Source organism: Cornus florida, unplaced genomic scaffold, assembly GCF_030987335.1.
Source record: "Cornus florida cultivar Cherokee Brave unplaced genomic scaffold, ASM3098733v1 CherokeeBrave_3.0.0_Hap2_Chr01, whole genome shotgun sequence".
NCBI classification, from domain to species: domain Eukaryota; kingdom Viridiplantae; phylum Streptophyta; class Magnoliopsida; order Cornales; family Cornaceae; genus Cornus; species Cornus florida.
In genome coordinates this window covers 103,858,357-103,873,709 of record NW_026775571.1, presented here as the reverse complement: position 1 = coordinate 103,873,709, position 15,353 = coordinate 103,858,357, and the positions used below count along the sequence as shown (strand labels likewise).

Below are 15,353 nucleotides of genomic sequence, written 5' to 3'. Positions count from 1 at the left end.
TAAAGCAGTCAATTTTCAGCGAAAACTTGAAGAGAAGCCACGAGTCTGGTGTGACTTCTGCAACAAACCGCGCCATACTCGGGAGAACTGCTGGAATCCACGGAAAACCAGCAAATTGGAAGAGTAACAAGCCTGGTGACAGAAATAAGTGTGCGGTTCCTACTGCCAGTGAAGCTAAGACAAGTCCCTTAAGCATGGAGTAGATGGATCACCTTCTGAAGTTGCTGAAATTTAATTTATCATCTGGTATTCCTAATGTTTCTCTTGCACAAACAGGTAATGCACTTAATGTCTTTTCTTGTTGTTTAAATTATACTATATAAATCATTGATTCTAGAGCCTCTGATCATTTAACCAGCCTTTCCAATCTTTTTAGCACTTACTCATCATGTTCTGGCCTTGAAAAAATTAGAATTGCAGATGGTAGTTTCTCACCTATTGCAGGAAAAAGGTTTGATAAAATTATCAAAAAATATAGATTATTAAATTTGCTCTCCATGTCCCTAAACTAGCCTGTAACCTTTTGTCTGTGAGTAAACTAACCAAAGAATCTAATTGTTGTGTAATTTTCTGTGATTCTGACAGTGCTAAGATAATAGATGGACTTTACTACTTTGATGGTGACTTCTCTAGTAATAAAAAGGCTTAGTGTGATACCCCCTAATTTCGGAACACGGGTTGATCAAGTTCGCGCACAAAATCAAGGAATATCAAAACAATTTTAGTATTTAACAAGCACATAATACAAAGATGAATAATAAAGAATAAGTAAACCGCTGAAGAAAACTAATAAATAAATATTACTTAATGATTCTCCAACAATTACAACTCGGAAATCCCATAACTCAAGGACCTTTTAAAACATTATCCAATAGTCCAATACTATTTAAAAGTACACAAGATGAATAGATGAATGACAGTCTCCCAGCTGCGGATCCTCAACCTCGAGACTGGAACCTCTAATAACCTGAAAAATAAATCGTGGGTTAAATCCTACGAGCAAGTTCACTCTACCAGGCCTCTGAAAACCAATAAGCAGATCATCTCTAATCAAACCAAACCTAATAAAGTTTTAACTTTAATAAAGCACGATATACATGTCTATATATAATTATATATACTATATTAATCACATCTGTTAATAGGTTTATTAAATTTCCATACCTATTAAATAATTATTAAAATAATATTCATACCTAGACCAATCTACCATTTCATTTAAAAAAAAAACCCCTTTGACCTTAATCCCATCCTAGTCAGTTGTTTAATCATTTATATAATAAATTATAATAAAAGGCATATTATAATTAATCCCAAAACCCGATGATGATTTTAACTAAATCACATATCCAAAATCTCAGCATTGACAAATCATCCATGTCTCCACCAATATTATTTTATTAATATAAAATAATACACTAACCAGTAAGTACTAGATTATTCTAATTTAAGAATATATAATCCTAATCTAATCTATACATACAATAACCATAGATGATATTTTAATCATCTAACACATAACAATTTAATTACGCTTTGGCAAATTAACCATGCCATTATAAATATTTTCATTGATATATTGGCAACTCAACCATGCCTCCCTAAATATATTTATTTATACATTGACAAATTAACCATGCTTCCACAGGTATATTTATTTACATATTTGGCAAATCAACCATGCCATTATAAATATATTTATTTATACATTGGGAACTCAACCATGCCTCATTTAAGTATATATATTTATACTTTTAAATTAACAATTCAACCATACTTTCTGTATATGTATTTTATTCATACAAATACTTAGACAAAATACTTACGCCTATGGCAACTCATCCATGCATACAATTCAACTATGTATCAACTTTAAATTTAAAAATAAATTAATTCACATATAACCATTTAATGCATATTATATGCATAAGATTAATTTAATAACCAGCCTAATATAATATATCAAATCAAAATAATAATTTAATTATCTTAAATGATATATACATATACCCATATATTATATAATATATATATGTATAATACCTTCAATAATAATCCTTGATTATTTAAAATTATATATACATATACATTAATGAATATATATATATATATATATATATATACATATAATTCCTTCCATCCTACACATAAATTAATTAAATCATATATACACATATATAATTAAGTATATATATAACTCCTTCCATCACCAAACTATTAATTAATGACATTTACGTAAATTAAACGTCACTAAATATCGTCACAAATGTTTTTCCATAAATACTCCATATCAGTTTAAATAGTTTTCCGACATCGTCTCACTAAAACGTAACTATCTTCTAGTAGGATGGAAATTGATAATGAAATTAGTACCATTGGAAAGAGGACGAAAAATCATTGAATTTGAGCTCAAGAATGACCCAATTTCGATTTAAGATGACTAAGTTATGACCGTTTTAATTTTATGTCACAAACAGGCAACATAATTGGATGAACTCAAACACTACTGTAAGCGCACCCACACCAGATTAGCTCACTTGAGCTCACACAAATGCACCCACACCCGATTAGCTCACTTGAGCTCACATGTATGCACCCGCACTAGATTATCTCCCTTTCATCAATCAAATCAAACCGCTGGATTCCGCATGTGCATTAACATATCATGTACCGCAATGCATTGAATCAATCCATTAATATTTAAGTAATCTAATGGTCTAGATCAGTGTGCGCACCGTTATTCCATGTACCGCGCCACACTGAATTGCTTCCCTATTGAGGCGCCATTCCACTAACCGTGTATATATGTATAAACAATATACATATATATATTTCTAATAAATATATAAAAATAAATTCTAATAAATTACCAAAAATACCAGAAAAATATCAGAAAATTCCAAAAAATTCAACAAAAATTCCAGAAATTTTAGAAACACTAATTAACCCCTCTTGGGTCCAAATCCAGCCTATCTGTTGACGTAAACAAAATATACAACACATATATACAACAATAGAAATCTAAAATTCCAAAAAAAAATATATAATAATTCATATTTTAAATATTCCGTTCTAACCATCATTTAATTAATAAATTTAACCTTAGATTTTGATACTCAAGGTGAAATCCTTATGAGTTCTAAGAAGAAAGTTAGAGAAGAACTCGCCTGAAGGTTTCAAAACGAAACCGAAGCTTCAAGCCTTGATTGCCTCTTCCAAATCCGATGTCCACTTTCTCTAAGCCGGCCTCCTCTTTGTCGGCCTTCTCCTTTTCTCTCTCTCTCTTATTTTTTTAACGTGTAAACTTTTAACCTTAAAGTCTTATGCGTATATTTATACACATTAGAATCCAAATCCTATTCCTACTAGGACTTTCAAATAAAATAATAATTCTTAAATAATATATATCTATAAACACATATTATATTACAAATATATATATATACTTTCCATAATTAATCCATGGGTTAATTAAATCATATAGACCTACATATATCCATAAATATATATCTCTCTATATATATTTTCATAACAATTATTAATTAATTATATTTATATATAATTATAATTAATACAAAAATGATTATTTAAATAATTAAATAATCATAGGCCTTTATTAATTAACCCAATAAGGCTTCATACAAGCCCAATACCACATCTTTTGGTCCAACTTCCCTTAATCCCAAATCTAATTAATTTAAATAAATCAAATAATTAAATAGACACTTAAATAATAAAAACTAAAAACTAATTACACTAAGCACATAAACAAAATAATAAATTACAACCAAGTTATACCATACCAATAAAATTAACACGCCAACAATTCAATCAATAATTAAGCACACACACAACAATCATCATATCAATAATTCACGAAATATAAATAAAATAAAACAATTAATCTAAGCACTCAATAAAACAAATCAATTAAAAACTAAAATAAACGCAATTAATTCAAATTAAATCAAATACATCATTTAAAAATAAAATAAAAGTAATTAATTCCAATTAATAAATCATTTAAAATATCGGGGTATTACACTTAGGGCCTTAGAAGTGTTAGTTCTAACTCTGTTTATGAACAAATAATGTTTTGGCATTTAAGACTAAGACATCCTAACTTTCCATATATTAAACATTTGTTTCCTACTTTATTTAAAGGTTTGGATTGTTCATCCTTCTATTGTGAAAGTTGTTGCTTGTCTAAGAGTCATCGTACTACTTATTTGTCAAAAACCTTATACTTCTTTAAAACCATTTTATTTAATACATAGTAATGTTTGAGGACCTTCAAGAGTCACTACTATCTTTAGGAAAAAATGGTTTGTTACTTTTATAGATAATCATATCCGTTTATATTGGGTTTATTTGATGAATGAAAAGTTTGAGGTTAAAATTTTTTTAAAGAATTTTTACACAATGGTCGAAACTCAGTTTCAAGCAAAAATTAGCATTTTTCACACCGATAATGGAATCGAGTATTTTAATGAAATTTTGGGGAGTTTTTTGAAAGAAAAGAGCATCCATCATTAGTCTACTTATATGGATACACCTCAACAAAACGAAATTGCTAAAAGAAAAAATAAACATTTACTTGAAGTGGCTCGTGCTATAATGTTTTCAATGAATGTTCCAAAATATCTTTGGGGGGAAACTATTTTAACAGCTTTGTATTTGATTAACAAAATGCTTACACGTGTTTTAAAATATAGCATGCCATTAGAATGTTTCAAAAGAATTTTTCCCTTATCAATGATATACTCGGATTTACCTCTAAAGGTTTTTGGCTGCATAGCTTTTGTTCATACACCTAATAATACTCAGTCCAAACTTGATCATCGAGCTGAAAAATGTGTTTTCATAGGAAATGCTTCTAATCAAAAGGGATATAAGTGCTATAATCCCCAAACAAAAAAAAATTATGTGAGTATGGATGTCTCTTTCTTTGAAAATAAATCCTACTTTCACAAAAATTCTCTTCAGTGGGAGAATGAGGTAATGGAAGAAATTTTTTGGGATTTATCTCCTACTCCTTTACCAAATGTGATTTTGACTACTTCACCTCATCATACTATTATTCTCGAAATTCAAAGTCAGGAACAATGTGATAACACCAATGAAAACAATGAAGGGAATCTTAGTCATATAGTGCCAAACATTACTGTATCTGAAATAGGGAAAGAATCACTACAACCGGGCACAAAAGTTCCCAATACTAAGTCTCTGGTTTATACTCGGAAAAGACCTCATCAAATCAATCTCGACCTCCGGGAATTGGACCTCAAGATATCATAGGTAATTCTGTTCCTAACTTATCTTCATTTCTTGTTGCTTTTCCTAACCAAGAACCATCAGACCTTGATATTCCTATAGCTATTTGGAAAGGTATTCGAATTAAATATCCAAATCCAAAATATCCAATTGCCAAATATTTAATATTTTTCTTCTGAAAAACTCTATCATACTCATAGGGCTTTTACCTTAAAAATCTCATACTTGTTTGTCCCGAGAAACATTCATGAAACTCTTGATGATCTGAATTGGAAGTTAGCAGTGATAGAAGAGATGGATGCCCTTAGAAGAAGTGGTACTTCAGAGATAGTTGATTTACCTAAAGAGAAAACAACAGTAGGTTGCAAGTGGATCTTTACTGTGAAATGTAAAGCTGATGGTAGCATAGAGAGGTACAAGACAAGGCTAGTAGTAAAAGGGTTCACCCAGACCTATGGAATTGATTATCAAGAAACTTTTGCTCCTATAGCCAAGATAAACTCACTCAGAATCTTGTTATCTTTGGCTGTGAATTTCAACTGGCCATTACATCAGTTAGATGTAAAAAAATACCTTTTTTAAAAGGAGATCTTGAAGAGGAGGTCTTTATGAATCTACCACCTGGGTTTGAGGGAAAATTGGGACCTAATAAAGTCTATAGACTGAAAAAATCTTTATATGGTTTCAAACAGTCTCCTAGAGCCTGGTTTGCGAGATTTGGGAGAGCTGTGAAGAATTGTGGCTACTGTTAGAGCCAAGTTGACCATACCATGTTCTACAAACACAGTAGAGAAGGCAAGGTTGCAGTCTTAATTGTCTATGTGGATGATATAGTCTTGATAGGTAATGACAATGAAGAATTGGAGAGACTAAAAAAGAGGCTTGTAGCTGACTTTGAGATTATGGATTTAGGTGCATTAAAATACTTTATTGGAATAGAGTTTGCTAGATTCAAAGAAGGTATATTTGTGAATCAACGTAAATATGTTCTTAATTTACTTAGCGAGACAGGTCTGCTAGGATGTAAACCAGCTGAGACACCCATTGAGCCCAACCTTAAACTACAGCCTTCTAAAGATGAAGAAGTTCTGAATAGAGAGTAGTATCAAAGACTTGTTGGAAGACTGGTCTACTTGTCACATACACGTCCAGATATAGTTTTTGCAGTCAGTATGGTTAGCCAGTTAATACATTCACCTAGACGAGAACACTTTGATGCAGTCTACAAAATTCTTAGTTATCTAAAGGGGACCCCTGGAAGAGGTCTACTGTTAAAAAACCGTGGGCATTTGCAAGTTGGAGCCTATACTGATGCGGATTGGGCTGGGAATGCTATTGATAGACAGTCAACTTCTGGCTACTGCACCTTTGTTGGAGGTAACGTTGTTACTTGGCGAAGAAAAAACAGAATGTGGTAGCAAGAAGCAGTGCAGAGGCCGAGTTTAAATCAGTTGCTCATGGAATTTGTGAGGGGTTATGGATTAAGAGACTATTGGAAGAATTAAAGGTCTCTAATTTGTTGCCTATGAAATTGTATTGTGACAATAAAGCTGTTATTTCAATCGCTCACAATCAACCTATGGTATCACCGAATTGCAACAGGAAGCTAAGTTGGTATTGGACGAACTGCTCAGCAGCAAAATCCAACTTCGATACGAGATGTCGGAAAATGGGTCTCAAAACTTAGATAAGCGAGACGTGTAAGCATTGCGAGGTGTTAAGCCACCGGTGCTTCATGATAGAACAAAGTACGTGGAGGTAGACAAACACTTCATCAAAGAAAAGCTCAAAAATGGATTGATCTGTATGCCGTACATTCCTACTACCGAGCAAGTTGCAGATGTGCTTACAAATGGATTTCCTACAAGACAGTTCAACAAACTAATTGGCAAGTTGGCTATAGAAGATATCTTCAAACCAGCTTGAGGGGGAGTGTTAAGAATGAAAGATTTGGTAGTAATACTACCAAATATTATTAGCTGTAAATATAATATTTGGAGGATATTTGCTGTAAATAGAATATTTGTCAAATGCAGTTAATTAGGAAATTATTACTTAAGCCAATTAGCTATTGTAATCTTTTTCTGATTTTGTGCGTGTATTCTCTCCTACAAAGAGAATCCGTGTAAACTTATGAATAGTGAGCTAATACAAAAACAGTTCATCTCATATTTCCTTCCCTTTCAAGTTTATATAATCTCAAGTCTGATTTGAGTTAATTCTTAAGCTCAAACTCAAGCTAAAAATCAAGATTATTGAAAGAACAAAATGAAAGGATTCCTAAGTCATGTACACAAGTCTTATTATTCATGAACACCAATTCATGAATATGTACTAAAGAGCCAAGCTATGTGTTCTTCGGACTCAACTCGCTTACCAATCTAGCTTAAAAAATGAGTCGAGCTCGAGTTGAGCTTTAACTAAATAGTGATACTTGTTATTGAGTTCACTCATATATATTATACAATGGATGGTATGAGACAGGGGCGGAGCCAGGATTTTGTTTCAGAGGGGGCACAATGCACTTGTTAAAAAAAAAAAAATTTAATAAATATGACAAATAGGAAGTGTAATTTTTTTTAAATCAAAAAGGCAAATAAGAAAAAAATAGTTGTAAAATAATATGCTAAATAAATAATGTAAAAAAAATATAGTTACAAATATAAAAATCAAAATATTAATTAATAATATTTTAATTAAATACAATCACAAATGTCATCGATAAAAATAAATAAGTTTTAAAAAAAAGAAAAATACATAATTATACATAAGTGGAAAAAGAAATTTTTTGAAAAAGGAAACAAAAATTAGAAAAGGAAAAATATATTGTATGCTTAAAGAAGAGATATATGTAACTTTTTTTTTTTTTAAAAAGGAAATTAGAAGAATTTGAAAATTTGAGGGGGGGGGGGGGGGGCACTATTTAAAATTACCATGTAATTATATGTATATACCAAAAATATATACCTATGTATAGTAGGTTGGAGCAAAGTAAGGGGGGCCACGTGCCCCCGGGCCTTAATTGAGATATATGTAACTTTTTTTTTAAAGGAAATTAGAAGAATTTGAAAATTTGAGAGGGAGAACTATTTAAAATTACCATGTAATTATATGTATATACCAAAAATATATACCTATGTATAGTAGGTTGGAGCAAAGTAAGGGGGGAACGTGCCCCCGGGTCTTGATTGGCTCCGCCCCTGGCATGAGAACCACTGTATTAAGTATTATTATTTTTTAGTAATAAAATAGAATTGTCTAAAATTTAATTAAATCTACTTTTGGATTAAGAGAATTGAGGGAAAAAGAGACAGACAAATAAGTAAATAAATAAAATTTAATATTTGGTTGAAAATGAGAGAATAGAAGAAAGGAAAATGAAGAATAAAAATGGATTGCTTAATCCCTATCCAAAAAATGAGAAGATTTATACTAGTATATAAATACATTTATCTAAAATAAAAAAAATGTAAGATAATTTATAATAGCTTAATGGAATAAATCTTATCCAACAAGCCTTAGCTATGGAAAAAAAAAAAAAAACAAGCCTTAGCTTCGATGCGAGCGGTGCTCGAGTTCAACTAAAAAATTTAGATTTTGTAAATTATTATTCGATTTGAGTTTTGGTTGAAAAGTTAATAACTCCGAATTTATTTTGGGACATTATCGAATTAATTTGTTGAAGACGCCAAGAATATAAAACTCTATGCAATAAATTATATTATATGTTTTGAAAATATCAGTTAGTAGACTCAGTCGAATTTAACTCACAAGTTAGAATAGCAATGAGGTCAGAAATGAGGTCAGAATTAAACCTACGATTTCAGCTGCAAATTCAATTTTAATCTCTAAATTTAAGAATGTATTGGACTCGGGTTGAGCGTCCAACTTTAGTTACCATAGATATTTAGGGCTTCAAATGTCCCATGCGATTCGATTTCAAGCCTACGCCGGCCTGATGTTGTCTACTTCACCGTCGTCGAATGATTTTCCCGAAAAGGTAAAATAAAGTTTCCTCAGTCCAAACTTCACGAAAAAAAAAAAAAAAAAAGTTCCTCAGTTTATCTGTCTACACACGCACGCACACACACACACATATATATATATGTATGTATGTATCTGAAAGGGACGGTTTGCTTTGTTTTGGTTTCAATCTGTCATTGCTATATCTTTTATGTTTTAGCTCGAGTTGGGCTTGTCATTTGCTGTCGTGATGTTGGTTTTGATTCAATTGTACGTAGGCACTAGATTGATTTTGCTTCCGAATGTTAAATGTTTCTTATTTTCCTAATTTCTCGGGGTTTTTTTTTTTTTGGGGGAGAGTGTATTTTGTGCCTGTTTACTACATGGGTGTTGTAGTTTGGTTCTTTTTACCCTATGATTCTTTTAGCATTTTGGGTATGTAACAATGAATTGGTTGATGCTTAATGATGTGACTTGAGGAGGATTAATGTGACTTAATGGGTATGCTCCCATTTAGACTTGAGGAGGATTAATGTGGCTTAATGGGTATGCTCCCATTTAGACATTTGGCTTTTTTTTTTTCAAACTTTTGGGATTGATGGTTTGGTGTGTAAGTGTTGTTGGATGAAGTGAGGAAGAAAAGGTACTGGGTGTGGTCACTTGATTTCCAAAATTTTACAAAGTTTGATAATACTAGACTTGATTAGTGGCATAGAATAAATGTGCTATAAGTTAAGGCTTTTAGCCTTTGGAGATGGAGATATGGAAGCCTTAATTTCAATCGGTGAGCAACTAGGAAGAGTTCTTATATACGTAATTCATTCTTGATGTCAGTGTTTGCTGTCTTGAACATCTGTCGTACCCTTCAACTTTAAAGTTCTTTCTTTGTGTCATTTTTTTTCCCCTCTCACCAACAAGCTATTCCATCTGCAGACTGCTTGCAGATGTCCAAACATGAATCTGAAAGAGAAACTTTACGGATTGTTTTGGTTTTGATCTATCATTGCCATATCTTTTATGACTTAGATCGATTTAGGCATGTCATTAGCTGTTGTGATGTTGGTTCTGATTAAAATGTACATAGACAAGTGATTGATTTTGTGACCGAATGTCAAGTTTTTCTTTGCTAATTTCTGAGTGTTTTTTTGGGAGGATCTGTGTCTGTTACTATATGGGTGTTGTAGTTTGGTTCTCTGTGCTCTAATGATTCTTTAAGCATTTTGGGTTTGAAACAATGGATTGGTTGATGTTTAATGAGGCGACTTGAGGAGGATTAATGTGGCTTAATGGGTATGCTCCCATTTAGACATCTGGCCTTTTTTTTTTTCAAACTTTTGGGATTGATGGTTTGTTGTGTAAGTGTTGGCTGGATGGAGTGGGGGGGAAAAGGTAGTGGGAGTGGTCATTTGATTTCCAAAATTTTACAAAGTTTGATAATACTAGACTTGATTAGCGGCATAGAATAAATGTGCTAGAAGTTAAGATTTTTAGCCTTTGGAGATGGAGAAATGGAAGCCTGAATTGCAGTAGGCGAGCAACTAGGAAGAGTTTTTATACACATAATTCATTCTTGATGTCGTCAGTGTTTGCTCTCTTGAAAATCGCCGTGCCCTTCAACTTAAACTTCTGTCTCTGTGTCATTTCTTCCCTCACCAGTAAGCCATTGCATATGCATACTGCTTGCAGATGTCCCAACATTTAGCCATTCAATACCTGTAACTGAGAAAAGGGCTTCAGAAAAAGAAAATACAAACCTCTTAAAATAGGAAAGTTTGTAGTCGATGTGTCCAAGAATGTGGATGTTTTGCTATGTCAAATTATGGGAACAGGACATGGCATGCCACATACCCAAACAGAAAAATATGGTATGACAGGGTCATATGGGCAGTGACATAGTTAATGTGATGATATAATTTTTATGCTAAGAATTGTTTTCTATTAACTCATAAATAAGATAATATCATTAAAATGAATAGGTTGTCGATTTATTTTTGATAACTTATATTAGAATTGTTAGGTCAATAGGACTTAGGTTGGAAATTTTCCTTGATCAAAATTAGAGTGTGTACTTTTGATTTAATTTCTAGTTTAGTTAGAAAATTCACAATTTAGTGTTATGGTGGTTACCTCTTGCTCAAGTTCGAAGATTTAATTCAAGTTACATTCAGGGGTAATTGCGTAATCTTGTACACCAAGGGCATAAAGGTAATTTGACACTTCAAGGCACTCACATACATTAGGGTTCAAGAATATGCTAGGTTCAGAGACAACTTGCTGCAAGGATTATGTTTCCTTCCTAAGTTATAATGAAAGGAATTTGCATTTCTTGAAGGTACTTTTGGAAGTATGAACTGGAATACTCAGTTGTGGATTGTGAATGAAGCCACTATCCGTGTAGCATATCCCAAATCAACATTTTCTGTAAAGGATTAGCTAGTTTTTAAATTTTTGCACTCTAGCGCAGGCACTGTGACATTTATACTTTATTTATTTTTAATTAATATCAATATCTAATAAACATATTAGGATCTCTCTCTCTCTAGCTTCCTGTGACTTTCACAGTTGCCTGAATGTAGTGGCGTTTTGGGAAGCTCTGATAGCATGTCTCCTAATTTGCTCATGCCCAATGACAATTAATGCTCTAGTAAAGATTATTGTTGTTCAAGCTGAAGAGATCTTGATGACGAGGGAGAAGTGATAAAGGTTTTGGGAGTTGTGGTAGTGAATGTAGCATGTTGCCATGTTGGTTAATAACCCCCAATGTTAACATCTATCCAACTAAAGAAAAATAAATTTGGGTTTCATCTCATGCATCCAACTAGTTAGAAACATAGTTTCTTGAGTTGACTAAAACATAACAAGGGGTGTTGGTAGATATCCAAAAGTGGAGAAGTGGTTGAAGCTGGTGTACTTGCTGGAAAACAGAAGAAAGATACAAATACAGACACTGAATGTGGGCGTTCATCTGGTTACAGAACTCCTTACAGCTTATTATGTAACAATCAAAAGATAATATAGGTTTCAGCAGCATGACCTCTACTAGTTTCAACAGCTGTTGCTTTCCTCATTGTTAATCCTCATCACATCTAGGTATGATTTCCCATTGAGCTCGCGAGCAAAGAGACCTTTGAAGTAATCTGCAGCCGCCACTCTTTTGAACGCCGCTGGAGTTTGTCGGGTAATCAAACTAGGTGCAGGACCCATTTCTCCATCATATTTTGGGCTGTAAAATGTGGCGATTGAGAGCCTCTCCTTCACAGAGTTTACAGTTGCACGATGCTCGATGCTACGGTAAGCTCCATTGGTCACAATCTACAAAACAAGGTATGCAGCAGAACATAAAACTGGACAAACTAGAACATTTATTCTAGGATCTCTTGAAGCATTTTACACTTTTAGACATCATATCCTGCACCTCTTTGGTAAATGCCCTTTAATTTGTATAGGATTCATGGTTTTAAACACCTTTTTAAACGGCCATGACTTCTAATCCCATGCTAAAACATCTTTATTTGATTTTGATAAAATATCTGAAGATTTTAGAAGCATGAGTTAGTTCCATCATGACTCGTGGCCATCATTTTTTGATTTGCAGACCTATTACCTCCAAAATGTCTCCAATGTTGACGACGAAGGCACCGGGTAGGGGTTTGACAGGTACCCACATCCCATCTTTTTTGATTTGCAGACCTTCCATTTCATTAACTTGAAGGAGGATGGTGAGGCCAACAGAATCAGAGTGAGGAGTGAGGCCGAGAACCAACTCTGGATGCAGACATGGTGGATAGTAATTCATCCTCATTGACTGCATCCCTTCTTCAAACAACTCTCTTATATCCCCAGCCTCAATCTTTAGAGCTTTAGCTATAAAATCAAGTATCTTCATAGCAAGCTGTTTCAACTGAGCCGCATAAACTTCCAGGGTATCTCTGCATGAAAAACTTAGTAGGCATAAAATCTAGTTGATATACATAGTATATAAAACTCGACACATTTGAGCTGATTTGATCAGGTTCCTTAATCAACCAACTCTGGCCGTGGACTTGAGAACTATGTTTCTGTTTCACCTTTGCAGGTTGTTTTTGTTTTCAAACATTCCTGCGGCTTAGATTCGAATACAAATCATGAAGACATTGAAACGATGAATAAAAAATAGCCATTACCTGTCTAAAAAGTTCTATAAAGCAGATTTCTATTATATGTCGATAAGAGTATTTCTTTGGTTATTCATGATGCTGTGCGTTTGCACAAGTTTGCACGAGTAGGCAGGAAAGAAAAGAACAGAATTAGTTAAGTGAGAAAACAAAGAAAACGAGGGATAATGTTAATCTTTCATGGCATTGGATAAATAAGGAGTAAAAGGAAATGAATAAGATAGCAGTGGCAAAAAGAGAAAATGAAGGACAGAAAATAGGAAGAAAACAAGTAATACAAACTTTTACCTTCAGATTTTTTGAAGAGTTTGAGGGTTTTATGAATTAGTTACTTATAAATTTATAATGGTCTGGCCAATTTGTGATGCCCAGTTTTGGACCATTTACTTATATTTTATTGCGAAAAATCCCCTTTTTGAAACAATTATAATTTGGTAACCAAACATAAAATAATTGCAATAAAGTGACCATAGTCATTATACTGCAATGGTCCAGGTAATATGACTGGTCATTCTATTGCTCGTTGGTAGACATAATCCTGAAATTTTTATTTATTTTTATTTTTTATTTTTTATTTTTATATCTGGTCACTAAATAACAATGTTTCCTTGCTTTCGATTTTTTTTTTTTTTTTTTTTATATACTTCCTTTTGTCATTTTCACAACCTTTGGTGTGTGTGTGTGTGTGTGTGTGGAGAGAGAAGGAGAGTAGAAAACCTGAAAGGGAGAGGGAGCTTGGGGAACAAGTGGGGTTTCCTCAAATTGGTTGGAAGAGTATTCAAGAAAAACAAGTCTCCCCAGTCGAGCTTCTGTTCCTCAGATACAACAAAGGCCTGTCCAAATCCCTCAACTTCTCCTGGTTTCTGCCATAGTTTCTTCTTCTCTTCCATTGGGAGGTTGAAGAATTCTTGAACCTCAACCTTTACTTTCTCCACTGTTGAACTGCTCACTCCATGGCTTATAACCTGCAACACTCACTTGGTCAATGCATTTTATATGACCCCTCTGTTGTTGAAACTTTAATTTAATTTCAATGGATCAAATATAGAGCATTTTTGTTGCAATGATTGAATTTGCATAAGATAAATGAATAATTCCGTGTCTACTTTTTCAGTAAATGAACTAATTTTAGTTTATAAATATATAGGTAGGCTTGCACCTGGAAGAAACCCCATTCTTTGCATGCAGAATCCAGCTTCTTCAACTCCAACTCCGTATGATCTCCACTAAGTAAGTTTTCCATGTCGATGATCGGTACATCGCAGGTAGAAGCAGTGGAGGGTGTGATTGGAGGGTCTTGATCGTCCCGCACGTACCGGGATGGGATTGTGACCAGTGGTTCCTTGGCCAGCTCTTGAACACAAGGCACAAGGATGGAGCTCCCAAATCTTGCACCCTTTTGTTCCATAGCTTCAACTCCTATGTGTGTGTGTGTGTCTCTCTCTACCTCTCTCCGCATATATAACATGGTTCATGACTTTTGTGAAATTTCTTACCTGCCACGGCTAATACTAAAATATGGCACATAACAAGTTGACTTTTAGGAGTGTTGGGGATAATTCAGAGAAAGAAACCTTAATAAGACACGAGAGACATGGTGGTGAAGAAATTACTAAAACTTCTAAGAGTTGATTTTGGTCAATCAAGGACTTAAGTGCAAATTATAAAGGACAATCTTTTATAATTTTTTTTTGAAACCTGTTTCATTTTTTAAAATTGTGGTCAATTAATTGAATTAGGTATGACAATAACCTCTAATAAAGTAATAACATATGTAACCATCATCTGTGAATTTCATTCCAAAGAAAAGTATTATGTAGTGTGACCATAATCAGCTACTGTGACTAATTTGTGATAACCTCTTTCTTTTCTCACCTTTTAAAATTACAATTTGTTTCAATTACTTGAGAATCTCATCCCATGACACAGACTAATTTGTGAAGATTACCGTTTCATTTTTCA

The 15,353-nt window shown here is 33.2% G+C and overlaps 1 protein-coding gene and 1 long non-coding RNA gene across 3 annotated transcripts; one reads left to right on the top strand and one right to left on the bottom strand.

Moving 5' to 3' along the window:
• Window positions 1-8,808: 8,808 nt before the first annotated feature.
• LOC132310873 (uncharacterized) lies at window positions 8,809-14,671 on the top strand. 2 transcript variants are annotated; one of them, XR_009482734.1, is made up of 4 exons: window positions 8,809-9,274; window positions 12,328-12,528; window positions 12,833-12,894; window positions 14,539-14,671. It is a non-coding gene; the product is annotated as an uncharacterized LOC132310873 (long non-coding RNA). The 2 variants fall into 2 exon arrangements; XR_009482733.1 differs by having other exon boundaries at window positions 12,328-12,561.
• On the bottom strand, window positions 12,009-14,859 carry LOC132310841 (protein SRG1-like). The gene is made up of 4 exons (XM_059808714.1): window positions 14,551-14,859; window positions 14,109-14,356; window positions 12,842-13,166; window positions 12,009-12,549 (listed from the first exon to the last, which is right to left on the bottom strand). Exons 1-4 carry the CDS (start codon window positions 14,857-14,859, stop codon window positions 12,283-12,285), a joined length of 1,149 nt encoding a protein of 382 aa, XP_059664697.1. The 3' UTR covers window positions 12,009-12,282.
• Between the last annotated feature and the right edge of the window lie 494 nt (window positions 14,860-15,353).

Excerpts from the sequence above, each read along its gene's own strand:
- LOC132310841 (XM_059808714.1), bottom strand. The coding sequence starts at position 14,859 with ATGTTATATATGCGGAGAGAGGTAGAGAGAGACACACACACACACATA. Across the intron at positions 14,357-14,550 it reads AAGAATGGGGTTTCTTCCAG|GTTATAAGCCATGGAGTGAG; the intron begins GTGCAAGCCTAC and ends TGAGTGTTGCAG. Across the intron at positions 12,550-12,841 it reads ACATTGGAGACATTTTGGAG|ATTGTGACCAATGGAGCTTA; the intron begins GTAATAGGTCTG and ends CTTGTTTTGTAG.